Source organism: Eucyclogobius newberryi, unplaced genomic scaffold, assembly GCF_026437365.1.
Source record: "Eucyclogobius newberryi isolate DKJ021-1_F unplaced genomic scaffold, fEucNew1.0.hap1 SCAF_17, whole genome shotgun sequence".
Taxonomy (NCBI): Eukaryota; Metazoa; Chordata; class Actinopteri; order Gobiiformes; family Gobiidae; genus Eucyclogobius; species Eucyclogobius newberryi.
Genome location: NW_027315801.1, coordinates 34,135,456 through 34,150,750, shown reverse-complemented (window position 1 = coordinate 34,150,750; position 15,295 = coordinate 34,135,456). Strand labels below are relative to the sequence as shown.

Genomic DNA, 15,295 nt, shown 5'->3' with positions numbered 1-15,295 from the left:
GCAGGAGCTGCAGTGCAGGAGCTGCAGTGCAGGAGCTGCAGTGCAGGAGCTGCAGCTCGAGGTGCAAGAACAAACTTCCTTCTTTTTATGAAGTATGAAGCGTCCATAATAAAGCAGGAGTTATGTTGATTCTACCTCTGAACAGACGGCGCAGGTTGAACTTACATGCGATGTGCAGGCTGGCCTCTCTGCTCACCACCGTGCCAAAGGAGTTGGATGCCAAGCACTGGTAGATGCCCACGTCCTCGTCTTTGTTCAAATGGCTGATGTGTAAGTTCCCTCCCATCAGAGAATACCGTGACCCGGGTCGAGGCAGAATGAACGAGTCGTTGAGCTTCCACCTGTCAAAGCCGACGACACAATGACATCTTAAGCACATCTCCATAGAAAAGGTTGAGGCGCCACAACCCAGTGCCATTTAGTGCAGATCTCAGCCTAAGAACAGTCTAAGCCTCATTCATATGTAGTAGCTTTATGGATTGCAATGGTAAATGCCAAATATTCTTTAACAAAAGGCAAACTCAATCTAAATCCAATTAGATCGACACAAAAGAAAGATGCAGCAGATACAGTTTTGCGTGTTTGGTTTTCCGCAAAATAAAAGCTTTTAAACTCGACCCACACATGGAAATATTGCCTCTAAATACATGATGTCATATCCTTATTTATGTATTAGTTTATATTTAAATGTCTTATGGTAAATCATCATGTATATTTAAAAGAAGTCATGTTGAAATGCGAATTGGCTTTGGATTAACATCAATAAGTTTAAGAAAAAGTAACTTGTTTTTAAAAATAATTCTGTTTAGTGAATTTAACAAAAAGAACACAAATATTTCCCCGTCACACTTTGGAGCCTGACAGAAGTACAACCTTGGAGTGTGCAAAGCTAACAATAGCATCTTGAGTGTTTCTTTGTTGTGGTAAACGGTGAAAAACAGAAAACTTGATCTAAAAGAATTGCCAGTTGGTTCAGAGAAAAGTCGATGTTGTTTCATAGACCGGAGCCTGATGGTCTTTTCTGACTTACTTCTTATGAAAAATGTTGGCAAAATCAATATAATTAAGAAGTGCCGATGTTCTGAAGATATTTTAAGGGCACAAAGAGAAATGTAATGGCACAAAACAGATAGTAAAGGCAGAACAAAAAGAAAGAAAAGAACACATGCTGCTGTTGTACTGAGCTCAGAAAAGTATCACTCAAAACACATTATATAGACAAACAATCATGACAGTTATGACCTCACAACTACAACACATCATGACAGTTATGACCTCACAACTACAACACATCATGACAGTTATGACCTCACAGCTACAACACATCATGACAGTTATGACCTCACAACTACAACACATCATGACAGTTATGACCTCACAACTACAACACATCATGACAGTTATGACCTCACAACTACAACACATCATGACAGTTATGACCTCACAACTACAACACATCATGACAGTTATGACCTCACAACTACAACACATCATGACAGTTATGACCTCACAACTACAACACATCATGACAGTTATGACCTCACAACTACAACACATCATGACAGTTATGACCTCACAACTACAACACATCATGACACAGTTATGACCTCACAACTACAACACATCATGACAGTTATGACCTCACAACTACAACACATCATGACAGTTATGACCTCACAACTACATCACATCATGACAGTTATGACCTCACAACTACAACACATCATGACAGTTATGACCTCACAACTACAACACATCATGACAGTTATGACCTCACAACTACAACACATCATGACAGTTATGACCTCACAACTACAACACATCATGGCAGTTATGACCTCACAACTACAACACATCATGACAGTTATGACCTCACAACTACAACACATCATGACACAGTTATGACCTCACAACTACAACACATCATGACACAGTTATGACCTCACAACTACAACACATCATGACAGTTATGACCTCACAACTACAACACATCATGACAGTTATGACCTCACAACTACAACACATCATGACAGTTATGACCTCACAGCTACAACACATCATGACAGTTATGACCTCACAGCTACAACACATCATGACAGTTATGACCTCACAACTACAACACATCATGATAGTTATGACCTCACAACTACAACACATCATGACAGTTATGACCTCACAGCTACAACACATCATGACAGTTATGACCTCACAACTACAACACATCATGACAGTTATGACCTCACAACTACAACACATCATGACAGTTATGACCTCACAACTACAACACATCATGACAGTTATGACCTCACAACTACAACACATCATGACAGTTATGACCTCACAACTACAACACATCATGACAGTTATGACCTCACAACTACAACACATCATGACAGTTATGACCTCACAACTACAACACATCATGACAGTTATGACCTCACAACTACAACACATCATGACACAGTTATGACCTCACAACTACAACACATCATGACAGTTATGACCTCACAACTACAACACATCATGACAGTTATGACCTCACAACTACATCACATCATGACAGTTATGACCTCACAACTACAACACATCATGACAGTTATGACCTCACAACTACATCACATCATGACAGTTATGACCTCACAACTACAACACATCATGACAGTTATGACCTCACAACTACAACACATCATGAGAGTTATGACCTCACAACTACAACACATCATGACAGTTATGACCTCACAGCTACAACACATCATGACAGTTATGACCTCACAACTACAACACATCATGACAGTTATGACCTCACAACTACAACACATCATGACAGTTATGACCTCACAGCTACAACACATCATGACAGTTATGACCTCACAACTACAACACATCATGACAGTTATGACCTCACAACTACATCACATCATGACAGTTATGACCTCACAACTACAACACATCATGACAGTTATGACCTCACAACTACAACACATCATGACAGTTATGACCTCACAACTACAACACATCATGACAGTTATGACCTCACAACTACAACACATCATGACAGTTATGACCTCACAACTACATCACATCATGACAGTTATGACCTCACAACTACAACACATCATGACAGTTATGACCTCACAACTACAACACATCATGGCAGTTATGACCTCACAACTACAACACATCATGACAGTTATGACCTCACAACTACAACACATCATGACAGTTATGACCTCACAACTACAACACATCATGACAGTTATGACCTCACAACTACAACACATCATGACAGTTATGACCTCACAACTACAACACATCATGACAGTTATGACCTCACAACTACAACACATCATGACAGTTATGACCTCACAACTACAACACATCATGACAGTTATGACCTCACAACTACAACACATCATGGCAGTTATGACCTCACAACTACAACACATCATGACAGTTATGACCTCACAACTACAACACATCATGACACAGTTATGACCTCACAACTACAACACATCATGACACAGTTATGACCTCACAACTACAACACATCATGACAGTTATGACCTCACAACTACAACACATCATGACAGTTATGACCTCACAACTACAACACATCATGACAGTTATGACCTCACAACTACAACACATCATGACAGTTATGACCTCACAGCTACAACACATCATGACAGTTATGACCTCACAACTACAACACATCATGATAGTTATGACCTCACAACTACAACACATCATGACAGTTATGACCTCACAACTACAACACATCATGACAGTTATGACCTCACAACTACAACACATCATGACAGTTATGACCTCACAACTACAACACATCATGACAGTTATGACCTCACAGCTACAACACATCATGACAGTTATGACCTCACAACTACAACACATCATGACAGTTATGACCTCACAACTACAACACATCATGACAGTTATGACCTCACAACTACAACACATCATGACAGTTATGACCTCACAGCTACAACACATCATGACAGTTATGACCTCACAGCTACATCACATCATGACAGTTATGACCTCACAACTACAACACATCATGACAGTTATGACCTCACAACTACAACACATCATGACAGTTATGACCTCACAGCTACAACACATCATGACAGTTATGACCTCACAACTACAACACATCATGACAGTTATGACCTCACAACTACAACACATCATGACAGTTATGACCTCACAACTACAACACATCATGACAGTTATGACCTCACAACTACAACACATCATGACAGTTATGACCTCACAACTACAACACATCATGACAGTTATGACCTCACAACTACAACACATCATGACAGTTATGACCTCACAACTACAACACATCATGACAGTTATGACCTCACAACTACAACACATCATGACAGTTATGACCTCACAACTACAACACATCATGACAGTTATGACCTCACAACTACAACACATCATGACAGTTATGACCTCACAACTACAACACATCATGACAGTTATGACCTCACAACTACAACACATCATGACAGTTATGACCTCACAACTACAACACATCATGACAGTTATGACCTCACAACTACAACACATCATGACAGTTATGACCTCACAACTACAACACATCATGACAGTTATGACCTCACAACTACAACACATCATGACAGTTATGACCTCACAACTACAACACATCATGGCAGTTATGACCTCACAACTACAACACATCATGGCAGTTATGACCTCACAACTACAACACATCATGACAGTTATGACCTCACAACTACAACACATCATGACAGTTATGACCTCACAACTACAACACATCATGACAGTTATGACCTCACAACTACATCACATCATGACAGTTATGACCTCACAACTACATCACATCATGACAGTTATGACCTCACAACTACAACACATCATGACAGTTATGACCTCACAACTACAACACATCATGAGAGTTATGACCTCACAGCTACAACACATAATGACAGTTATGACCTCACAACTACAACACATCATGACAGTTATGACCTCACAACTACAACACATCATGACAGTTATGACCTCACAACTACAACACATCATGACAGTTATGACCTCACAACTACAACACATCATGACAGTTATGACCTCACAACTACAACACATCATGACAGTTATGACCTCACAGCTACAACACATCATGACAGTTATGACCTCACAGCTACAACACATCATGACAGTTATGACCTCACAACTACATCACATCATGACAGTTATGACCTCACAACTACAACACATCATGACAGTTATGACCTCACAACTACAACACATCATGACAGTTATGACCTCACAACTACAACACATCATGGCAGTTATGACCTCACAACTACAACACATCATGACACAGTTATGACCTCACAACTACAACACATCATGACAGTTATGACCTCACAACTACATCACATCATGACAGTTATGACCTCACAACTACAACACATCATGACAGTTATGACCTCACAACTACAACACATCATGACAGTTATGACCTCACAACTACAACACATCATGACAGTTATGACCTCACAACTACAACACATCATGACAGTTATGACCTCACAACTACAACACATCATGACAGTTATGACCTCACAACTACAACACATCATGACAGTTATGACCTCACAACTACAACACATCATGACAGTTATGACCTCACAACTACAACACATCATGAGAGTTATGACCTCACAACTACAACACATCATGAGAGTTATGACCTCACAACTACAACACATCATGACAGTTATGACCTCACAACTACAACACATCATGGCAGTTATGACCTCACAACTACAACACATCATGACAGTTATGACCTCACAACTACAACACATCATGGCGTGTAACTGACTCTTCTCTGGTTCTGTTACTACTGGTTCTGTTACTACGGCTGTGGATGAAAGTGCCCCTGATGTCCTGATCAGAGCAAGGTATTTCACCCTGGAGAGAAATCGTTGTTTAGCACGCTTCTGTACGAAGGTTATTTGGCATTCAGACCCCGGCAGAAGACATTGCGATCATAGGCACTCCATAATCTAATTGAATTAGATGTCTCCCCCCCGTAGATATGGTAGATATGGAGAGAAGGTAGAGAGGATGAGAGGGATGCAGAGGAGGAGCAGGGGAGGGGGTGGGTCACAGTACGGTCTGAAGCGGCCGAGCCATCTGCTTGAGGGTTTAAATGCGACCGCCTGAGCGCTGACTGGGAGCAGAGGAGGTGCGTCGTGCCACGGGGAGGTGCGAGGGGTGATGACGCGGGAGTCCCCCGTCCTTACACCCTCCTTCTGTCCTTACACCCTCCTTCTGTCCTCACACCCTCCTTTTACACCCTCCTCCTGTCCTTACACCCTCCTTCTGTCCTTACACCCTCCTCCTGTCCTTACACCCTCCTTCTGTCCTTACACCCTCTTTCTGTCCTTACACCCTCCTTTTACACCCTCCTTCTGTCCTTACACCCTCCTTCTGTCCTTACACCCTCTTTCTGTCCTTACACCCTCCTTTTACACCCTCCTTCTGTCCTTACACCCTCCTTCTGTCCTTACACCCTCCTTCTGTCCTCACACCCTCCTTTTACACCCTCCTCCTGTCCTTACACCCTCCTTCTGTCCTTACACCCTCTTTCTGTCCTTACACCCTCCTTTTACACCCTCCTTCTGTCCTTACACCCTCCTTCTGTCCTTACACCCTCCTTCTGTCCTCACACCCTCCTTTTACACCCTCCTCCTGTCCTTACACCCTCCTTCTGTCCTTACACCCTCCTCCTGTCCTTACACCCTCCTTCTGTCCTTACACCCTCTTTCTGTCCTTACACCCTCCTTTTACACCCTCCTTCTGTCCTTACACCCTCCTTCTGTCCTTACACCCTCCTTCTGTCCTTACACCCTCCTTCTTGGCCAGGAAAAACTATGAAACCTCCTTGAGAAAAAGTAGAAACCAGGAAGAGTCCATGGTGAAGGAGGGATCTGACTCTCACAGACGGACAGGCCACGCCCGCTTGAGTGCGATGATGGAGCTGGGAGACGTGTCCTTCATGGAGGCCGACGCAGATCAAGTTAGGTCTTCCAGTTGAACTTTGCTTCATATTTGATTTTTTTCCGTACCAATACTTAAATGATACCTGATTTTCAATATATACTTATACTTACTAGTTACTATACTTAAACAATTGTTTTTGCTTTTGGTTGGTACAAATTCCAAAACGTACCACTAGGGGAGCAATATGCTGATATTGCTGCAACCATATGTCCCTTTTTAAGCTTTAATTCTCAAATCAAAACTACAAATTACTTTTTGCAGAACCTAAAACACAATTATGCATTGAATATTTAAACATAACGTATTTGGGCCTTAAAACCCCTGCCATGGATGTAGGGGAATGGAGATGGATATTCCACGGCCGGATAACAGAAAATCTCTCTTTGAACATTGGGGGTTTTCGTTCTCCCTCTGTCCCTCACCGCAGGGAGCTGCTGTAACTTTTGTGATCAGACCTTCTCCCCAGTGACTTTCAGGAGGATGCCCCAATGAAAACCATGTTTTATGTGATTATGCCATGAATGTTCGTCTGAATCAACTCCATACACTGCATGTTTCACCTTGTGTTACGTATTTTTCCACTGTTTAAGGTTTATATTCCCAATGCTTTAACTCAAGTGCCCATCACAGGTGAAAGAAGATGTAAAATGTATCTACCTCAAGAAATAATGTGTACAAACTGCCCAAAAGTGTTTAACGTGTAAATGTTAAAACAGGGTTTAAATGCTTTGCCATTATTTACGTTACTCCAGCTTTATTTTCTCGGCCAGGAAATGTTAAACGGGAAGTCTGCGCAGTAGCGCCCGCCCCTTTCGGTCCCAGCATGCCCTGCGGGCCAGGTATCAAAAGGACGCGCCAAGCTAGAAACTCTCTCTTCTCTTCTCATCCCCTTTGTGTTCAAGCCTTTGTCTTTTTCTCTTGGAAGCCGTCTCCACGGACGAGCCTTTCACTTTTCCTTTGTCTCAACAAAAATCCGTCCGTCACGTGGTCGACAAGGCCATGCCAGCCCTGGACTCTGAAACCACCTGAAACCACCTGGAACCACCTGGAACTAAGCTTAAGCGCTAAACCGGACTGAGACTATCTTTGCTACTTCGTTTCTTTTCTTTTTGAAGTAATCTACGCCGTTTACATGGATCAGCGCTACGTCCTCATCTGAGTAAAGGCCGCGTGAGGAGCTAACACGCCGCTAAAGCGTTCTACCGCTAAGGAACTCCCGGACATCGCCTCCGTTGCCGCCGCCGCTTCAAGGACGTCGCAGCACACCGCTCCACGCGACCCCTCGCTCCACGGCCGCCTTCCGCTTCACGAACCTTCGCCGCCACACCGCTCCACGCGACGCCTCGCTACGGACCTCGTCCGCGGACAAGGACCAGTCGGACCGAGTCTCTACAAACCGTAAGCCGAGTTCAGTGTGCGGTTCTTTTGTGGCGTGATTTGGGTAGAGCTCAGCTGTTCCTCCTCCCTTTAGCTTCTCACTTTGCCTCTTTTTGATATAGATTAGCATAGACACGTTTGATTATCAAAGGCAAAACCCTGGTTTAACATTATCTGCATGAAATTTGCTGTTAAATCTGATATAACATCACCTGTGATTTACCTGTGCACATTTCTGCTCCGGTGTTTTTGATTGCCCTTTGGATAAATAAACTACACGAAAGAGTTATTGACTATTGTTTGTTTGATTAGACTATGTGTAAGTCCCTGAATCGTGAAACACCCTTCAGACCTTTTTAATGAGCGCGATTAAGGACCGTATCTCAGCTCTTTGGGTTTAACCCTGGTGCCCCGTCTTGTCTCGTTTCTGCTAAGAAATCTCCCTTAATCATAAACTGAATACCTGTAGTTTGAGACCCTACATGGACATAATAAATGGATATAATAATATCTTTGGAACATACGTCTGGTAGTTTTGGGACTGGAATTTAGGAATTTCTGTGCGTTAACTTTCTTTTTCGTTGGACCTTTCTAAATTCTTATTTTCAATTTGACAGGATTTGTTTCTCTCTGGTCTTGTCTTGATTATTTTCATAGTGTTATGTTTTTTTAAGTGTCATTTTTACTAGAGTGATGACCTTTTGTTCTCAAACTAGATTCTACAGAACTGTTTTGTGACTTAAGTTAATAGTTTTGCGAAGCGTGCAATGGATTGGCCAGATTTATGAAAGGTTTAGGAAAATGTGTCAATGTGAAAACTATAAATAATGTGTCTTTGAGGAATGACACTTTTTTATCACTCATTTCCCATTTTCGATATGTTAACTTTTTGAATACGGTGCTAATGGTCTGAACTGAGTAAAAAATAGAACACAATAGTAACCCTTTCATTTTCATACTTTCTTCTATAACTACAGTTTCCTGATGTTTAATTTAAAAGTAGCTTGTATAAGTCACCCTTAGATTTCAGTGGATGTGTTTCCCAGGCAGTACAAAGGCTGGAACTTGTCCTTCTGTAAGTATTCTAGTTTTTCTTGATGCCATGTACCATCCTGTAAAGAATAACTGACAAAAGACAGACCATAACTGACAAAGGACGGACCGGTGGCATTGAAAAAGATGATATTTCTTGGTCCTTGAAAGGTATGGGCTTTTTCAAAGTGATGTCTGAAGTGGCTCTGGTGAATCCATCAGCAGACAGAATAAATGCAACAGTAATATTAGTCTTTATGTAAGAATAAAAGAGTCAAATATCTGGAGGTTGTGTTTCTCTTTTCTTTCCATTGGAGCCGTTTTGGGGAGGAGCTGTTGTGTTGCAGGACGTGGGGAGAAATGGGGGTGTCACTTGCAGCCAAGCAGTCCTCTGCTGCAGATTGCTTGATTAGATTGATTTAGTGATTTGTGGTGGAGCAGGAGCCGGCCCAGCAGTGCAGATGAGGCCATTTGAGAGGTGACAATGTGAAGTGGTGATTTCTGTGGTTATATGCTGCTTGGAAAGTCTCATTCATTTGTCCTCTGTGTCCCTGGAACGCACTATATTCTGCGCAGTCAAGGGCCTTTTAGTCTCCACAGCCCCACTGCAGCAGCTCACAGTCACAATGACCATCAAACGCACGGAGCATGCTAACACCACCACTAAAACAGAATGACATATCAAATGTGAATATAAAATGTGACAAGTCGTGTTGGGAGTACTCACACTGTGCCCGGATCCACCAATGGTTTTAGAGGAATAACTCAAAATAACTCTAGACAAAAAATGTTTTATTTTCCACAAGTGATTTATGACTTAAAAACAGTGCTTCCAAATGCAGAAAGGACCAAAGAAGAACACTGCTAAGTGATGGTTTCCTGACATGACAAGAAGAATATTCTCTCCAGACACTGGAGGAGGCGCCGTCATCATCCGGAGAGCGTTCTTTCCTTTAACAGCAGCTTCGGGTTGTGAAGTGGCATCAAACGGCCTGTGAAGATGCTGCAAGAGCAAGTGCCCTCTTCTGAGTGCTGAAGTCTGGTCTTTCAGCTCAGCACAATGTGTAAGGACCTTGACAGGACAATCACGTTCCTCTTTAGATTTGTCTGTACGTGACACTGTTCAAAATCACAGTCAAACGTTTTGGAGGTGAATGGCAAAGAAATGACAGACTGGATGACTCTTTCTGCTGTTTCTAGACATCATCATTCTTTTGCTTATTGCTTACATTACTACTCTCTTTAGGGCATTATTCTCTATTAATGTTTATTTTGGAAAGAAGAGCTTACATCTCATATAACTGTATTAATGCCTGTGGCATTATAATATATCTTCTAATAATCATATTCATTCTTAGCGTTCATTGCCACAGCACTGAAGCTCTGCTCGGCCCCTCTCAGTCACGTGGTAATGTCTACAATGTAATGTCTACAATGTAATGTCTACATCGTTCACAATGAAGTTTGGTTATTTTCAGTGACATGAGGGACAATCGTGGTCTGTGATTTGATCATAGAGACACAACATGAGAAGAAGGGAACGAGTGGTATCGCTTTGACGACAAGGAACTGTCACTGCTCGAATCCTCCACTGCGTGTGCGAGGTAAACACACCCGCACGTCCTGACCTCGACACACACACACACGCGTGCGTGCGCACACGCACACACACGCACGCACGCACACACACACACACACACGCGCGTGCGCACACGCACACACACACGCACGCACACACACACACACACACACGCGCGTGCGCACACGCACACACACACGCACGCACGCACACACACACACACACACACACACACACGCGCGTGCGCACACGCACGCGTGCGCACACGCACACACACACACACACACGCACGCGTGCGCACACGCACACACACACACACACACGCGCGCGTGCGCACGCACACACACACAGACACACACATAACTATAAAAACAATTCAAATGATTTTGCATCAACAACAAAGTATTAAGATGATAAAATGGACAGCTTTATTTGGAAGAACTCACTTAAGACAAACATTTGCCTTTGTCTTGCTACAGTCTTAATTCTTCTCTGATCTGCAGTTGGTCATCTTCACACTTCATCTCATCATGAAACACACCCTGACATGGTGAGGTATTTAAAGGAGATTTATTTATTTCTTTCATCTTTCAGACCTTATGCCGCGCTCTGTACTTGAAAGGTCACATTAGGATTATGTGAATTCATAAACACTTTGAAACTCCAAACCAGGGGCTGATTCTGACAGGAAATAGACTGAGGGATGGATAAGTATTCCAGTCGAACCAAGTGATAAAATCTTGTACATTTATTTCAATTTGTGGCCATTAGCCATAACACTGAAGATCTTCAAGCTACATTAACGGCTGCATATGCTGATATTATGAGGGATCGTCTCAACCTATTACACATTAAATGCTCGGCTTTGCAAACTGAATTTAATTACAGTGACAGTGGCCACACAACTCTGGCCCCAGCTTTGATTGATTAAGAATTAATACTTTGTGCGTTGAATGCACTTTAAAGAAATCAATGTTTGCCATCTGTTATCATTTGTCATTGTTTAGCAACAGATGAACTTTAGCATTCACAAGAAAAAAAAATGGTCGCTAAATTGAATGAAAATAAGCGTACAATATTGAGGACTACTGTAATCAAATATTTTCCCTTATTGCCTGCATTCTGTCATTACTCCATGTCGGAGGTATTTGAACAGGCCCATTGCATTGTGGGTTACTTGAGATGCCCGCTGGTCAGTGGTACGGATGACAGGAAGCTCTCAAAGCGATCGCTACAGCTAATCGATGCCCACCACACAATGCAAATGTGCGGCATTCAAACCAAAGCCAATTCATTTATCCGTCTCAAATGAAGCGTGACTGACAGAGACACTAAGCACCACAGGCAGCCGGCATCAGCCAGATAGAGACTCTTTCAATTGCTCTTAATAACACAGCGGTTTTCGTGAATTTGTTACACTTTCCGGGGCAATTTAGGCTTCATTATCATTTGAAAAAGGCTAAAGTTGCAGATTAGTTTGTTTATGGGAGGGCTGGGCCATATGGCTGAATAATTATTCAAGTTTTTTCTTGTATTGATCACAAAGTTCAGTTGAATCAGTGCCATTTAATACAAAATACAATCGTCCAAAGTCTGAACTCTCCAGACCAGATGCTTTTACTGACAGAGGCTTAGGACCTCCATTCAAAAGCCAGAATTGTATCATTGACAATTTGAGACATTTGGATATCGATTACATAAATATAACACATATTATGCTAAATTGATTTTTTAAGCAAAATCTCATCCCCTCTGACTGTCAGAAACACCCTTTCTCACATTCATTAAGTCCAAAAATCATCACCAGCATCGTTCTGTGAAGTCTAATCCGGATCAGTACAACTGCATGCTGGGACCCAAGAGTGAGAGGCCAGCTTGACTGAAATCATGGATCTACAGTATGTTTATCTTAAACTGTAACCAGTCGATGGTGCCAAACCTCAGATAGTCCCAGGGTAAACAGCAGAGATCCAAATGTAATATTGTTTGTTTGTTGAAGTAAAACCTGTGATGTAAAACTAAAGATACTCCAGGGCATGTTTAAAGGCTAATAACAATACAAATAATGCATCATATGTGTGCTTTAACTGCACTGCCCTAGATATTGTTTTTACCAGACATACTTTTCAGCTAAAAACAAAGATTTAGTGAAAGATCCCATGGGTATATCCTTACACAGTCACTTAGTGTGGATATTTTGCTTTGTGGAAACCAAACATCAGGTCGCCATGAAGTAAATCCTTTAATATCACATCAAAAACATGGTTCAAAGTTGAGATATGGATTCATTCAGGTGACGGTCTGGATCAGTCTCCAGGAGATGAATATAATGTCTCCACAGAGCGTGAATAATGCACAGCCTCACCTGTAAATGGGTGGGGGGTGTCCCTGCGCCTCACAGCTGAAGACCACCTCCCTCTGGTCCTCTCCGGGCTTCAGGGGGAACACCACACTGCCGGGCTGCTTCGTGAAGACCGGCCTCAGAAGTACTGCACTTCCTGGTCAGAGATAGAACAGACAATGCACATGAAGAGAAATAAATAAGATACACATATTAGGGGCATTTTCCTGCGTGGGATAAAACCTTCAGTTGAATTAGTAGAACATCTAACTCTCTGACTCTTCTTATACGTTTCCTGGATAATTATGTGTAATCTAAGAAGTGGGATTGTTCTGTAGAGGTTAAAATACAGCAGTAGCATTTAGCTCACCGCTGCCGTTAGCATTTTGAATAATTACGTAAATTTGGGCTGTTCACAACTCCTAAAGTCTGTGTTTGCTCTGGTAGTTGTTGAACAGGGAAAGACAGAGCAGTTCGTCTACATTTAAATGAACAGAGCTCCGCTAGTGGGCGTTCCCTCTGATGTCCACTGGATCTACAGATGTACTGGAAATATAGCACAACGCTGCTGCAAAATGAACCCCAACCAGGGCTGAACAATTGTGTTATGATTCTATAACTGCGACCGTATAAATTCTAATCTAATCAAAATCCCAACTTGAAAAGATGCAATTTAAAAGTCTCAAATAAGAAAATATTCCATCTCTTCGTGTCCTCTGACCTTGTACATTCTTAGTAGTTCAGCAGTTCAACCTTTTCTCAAATGTCAATGCACCAAGACATGTTTGAAATGTGCACAAAATATTGCTTCTAAATTAAATGTCGGACGAGACTAAATTGATTCCAAAATTGTTCGGTCCCATCTTATGCAATATAACCTCTTTTACAATAGAACGAACAGCTCATGGGGCTTAAACTACACCCAGTAAACTGCAGTAAACTACACACATGTAATAGAAAATAGAGTGTTTATTTTACCATTATTATTAGTATTATCTATTTTTCCCCTCCATCCCTTATTAGGAAATGAGAGGTTTTGTCTATAGGAGTTTTTGCTTATAAGTGATCTGTCCTTTTCCTCTGTATCTACTGCGTTGCAACAATGAAATTTCCCCATGTGTGGACAATAAAGGAACATCTTATCTTATCTTACATATGAAAGCAGTCTTTGAGATTTGGAGACCGCTGACTTTGCTTTTTTGATTAGATGGTGATATATCTGGGAGTTAATTCATTCCAATCCAATCCTAAAATCACAACACATTTCAGAGCCAGAAGAGACTGAAATCTACGGGAGACGAGAGATGTGATGCAATCCGTCGCGCTAATAAACAAACACACGTGTGTGTTGTATCAGTCCACACGGGGGAGTGGCATGAGAACGGGGGAGTGGCATGAGCACGGGGGAGTGGCATGAGCACGGGGGAGTGGCATGTGCACGGGGGAGTGGCATGAGCACGGGGGAGTGGCATGCGCACGGGGGAGTGGCATGCGCACGGGGGAGTGGCATGCGCACGGGGGAGTGGCATGCGCACGGGGGAGTGGCATGCGCACGGGGGAGTGGCATGCGCACGGGGGAGTGGCATGCGCACGGGGGAGTGGCATGCGCACGGGGGAGTGGCATGCGCACGGGGGAGTGGCATGAGCACGGGGGAGTGGCATGCGCACGGGGGAGTGGCATGCGCACGGGGGAGTGGCATGCGCACGGGGGAGTGGCATGAGCACGGGGGAGTGGCATGCGCACGGGGGAGTGGCATGCGCACGGGGGAGTGGCATGCGCACGGGGGAGTGGCATGAGCACGGGGGAGTGGCATGCGCACGGGGGAGTGGCATGCGCACGGGGGAGTGGCATGAGCACGGGGGAGTGGCAT

General features: G+C 42.8%; 1 protein-coding gene across 1 annotated transcript in view; it reads right to left on the bottom strand.

Moving 5' to 3' along the window:
* Positions 1 to 15,295, bottom strand: part of LOC140363553 (contactin-4-like) — a 218,166-nt gene that overhangs the window by 178,672 nt on the left and 24,199 nt on the right. The window contains exons 2-3 of the mRNA XM_072450184.1: positions 13,449 to 13,581; positions 166 to 341 (exon numbers count right to left, since the gene is read on the bottom strand). Coding sequence (XP_072306285.1) covers positions 166 to 341; positions 13,449 to 13,581 — 309 coding nt within the window. The remainder of the gene's footprint in view (positions 1 to 165; positions 342 to 13,448; positions 13,582 to 15,295) is intronic.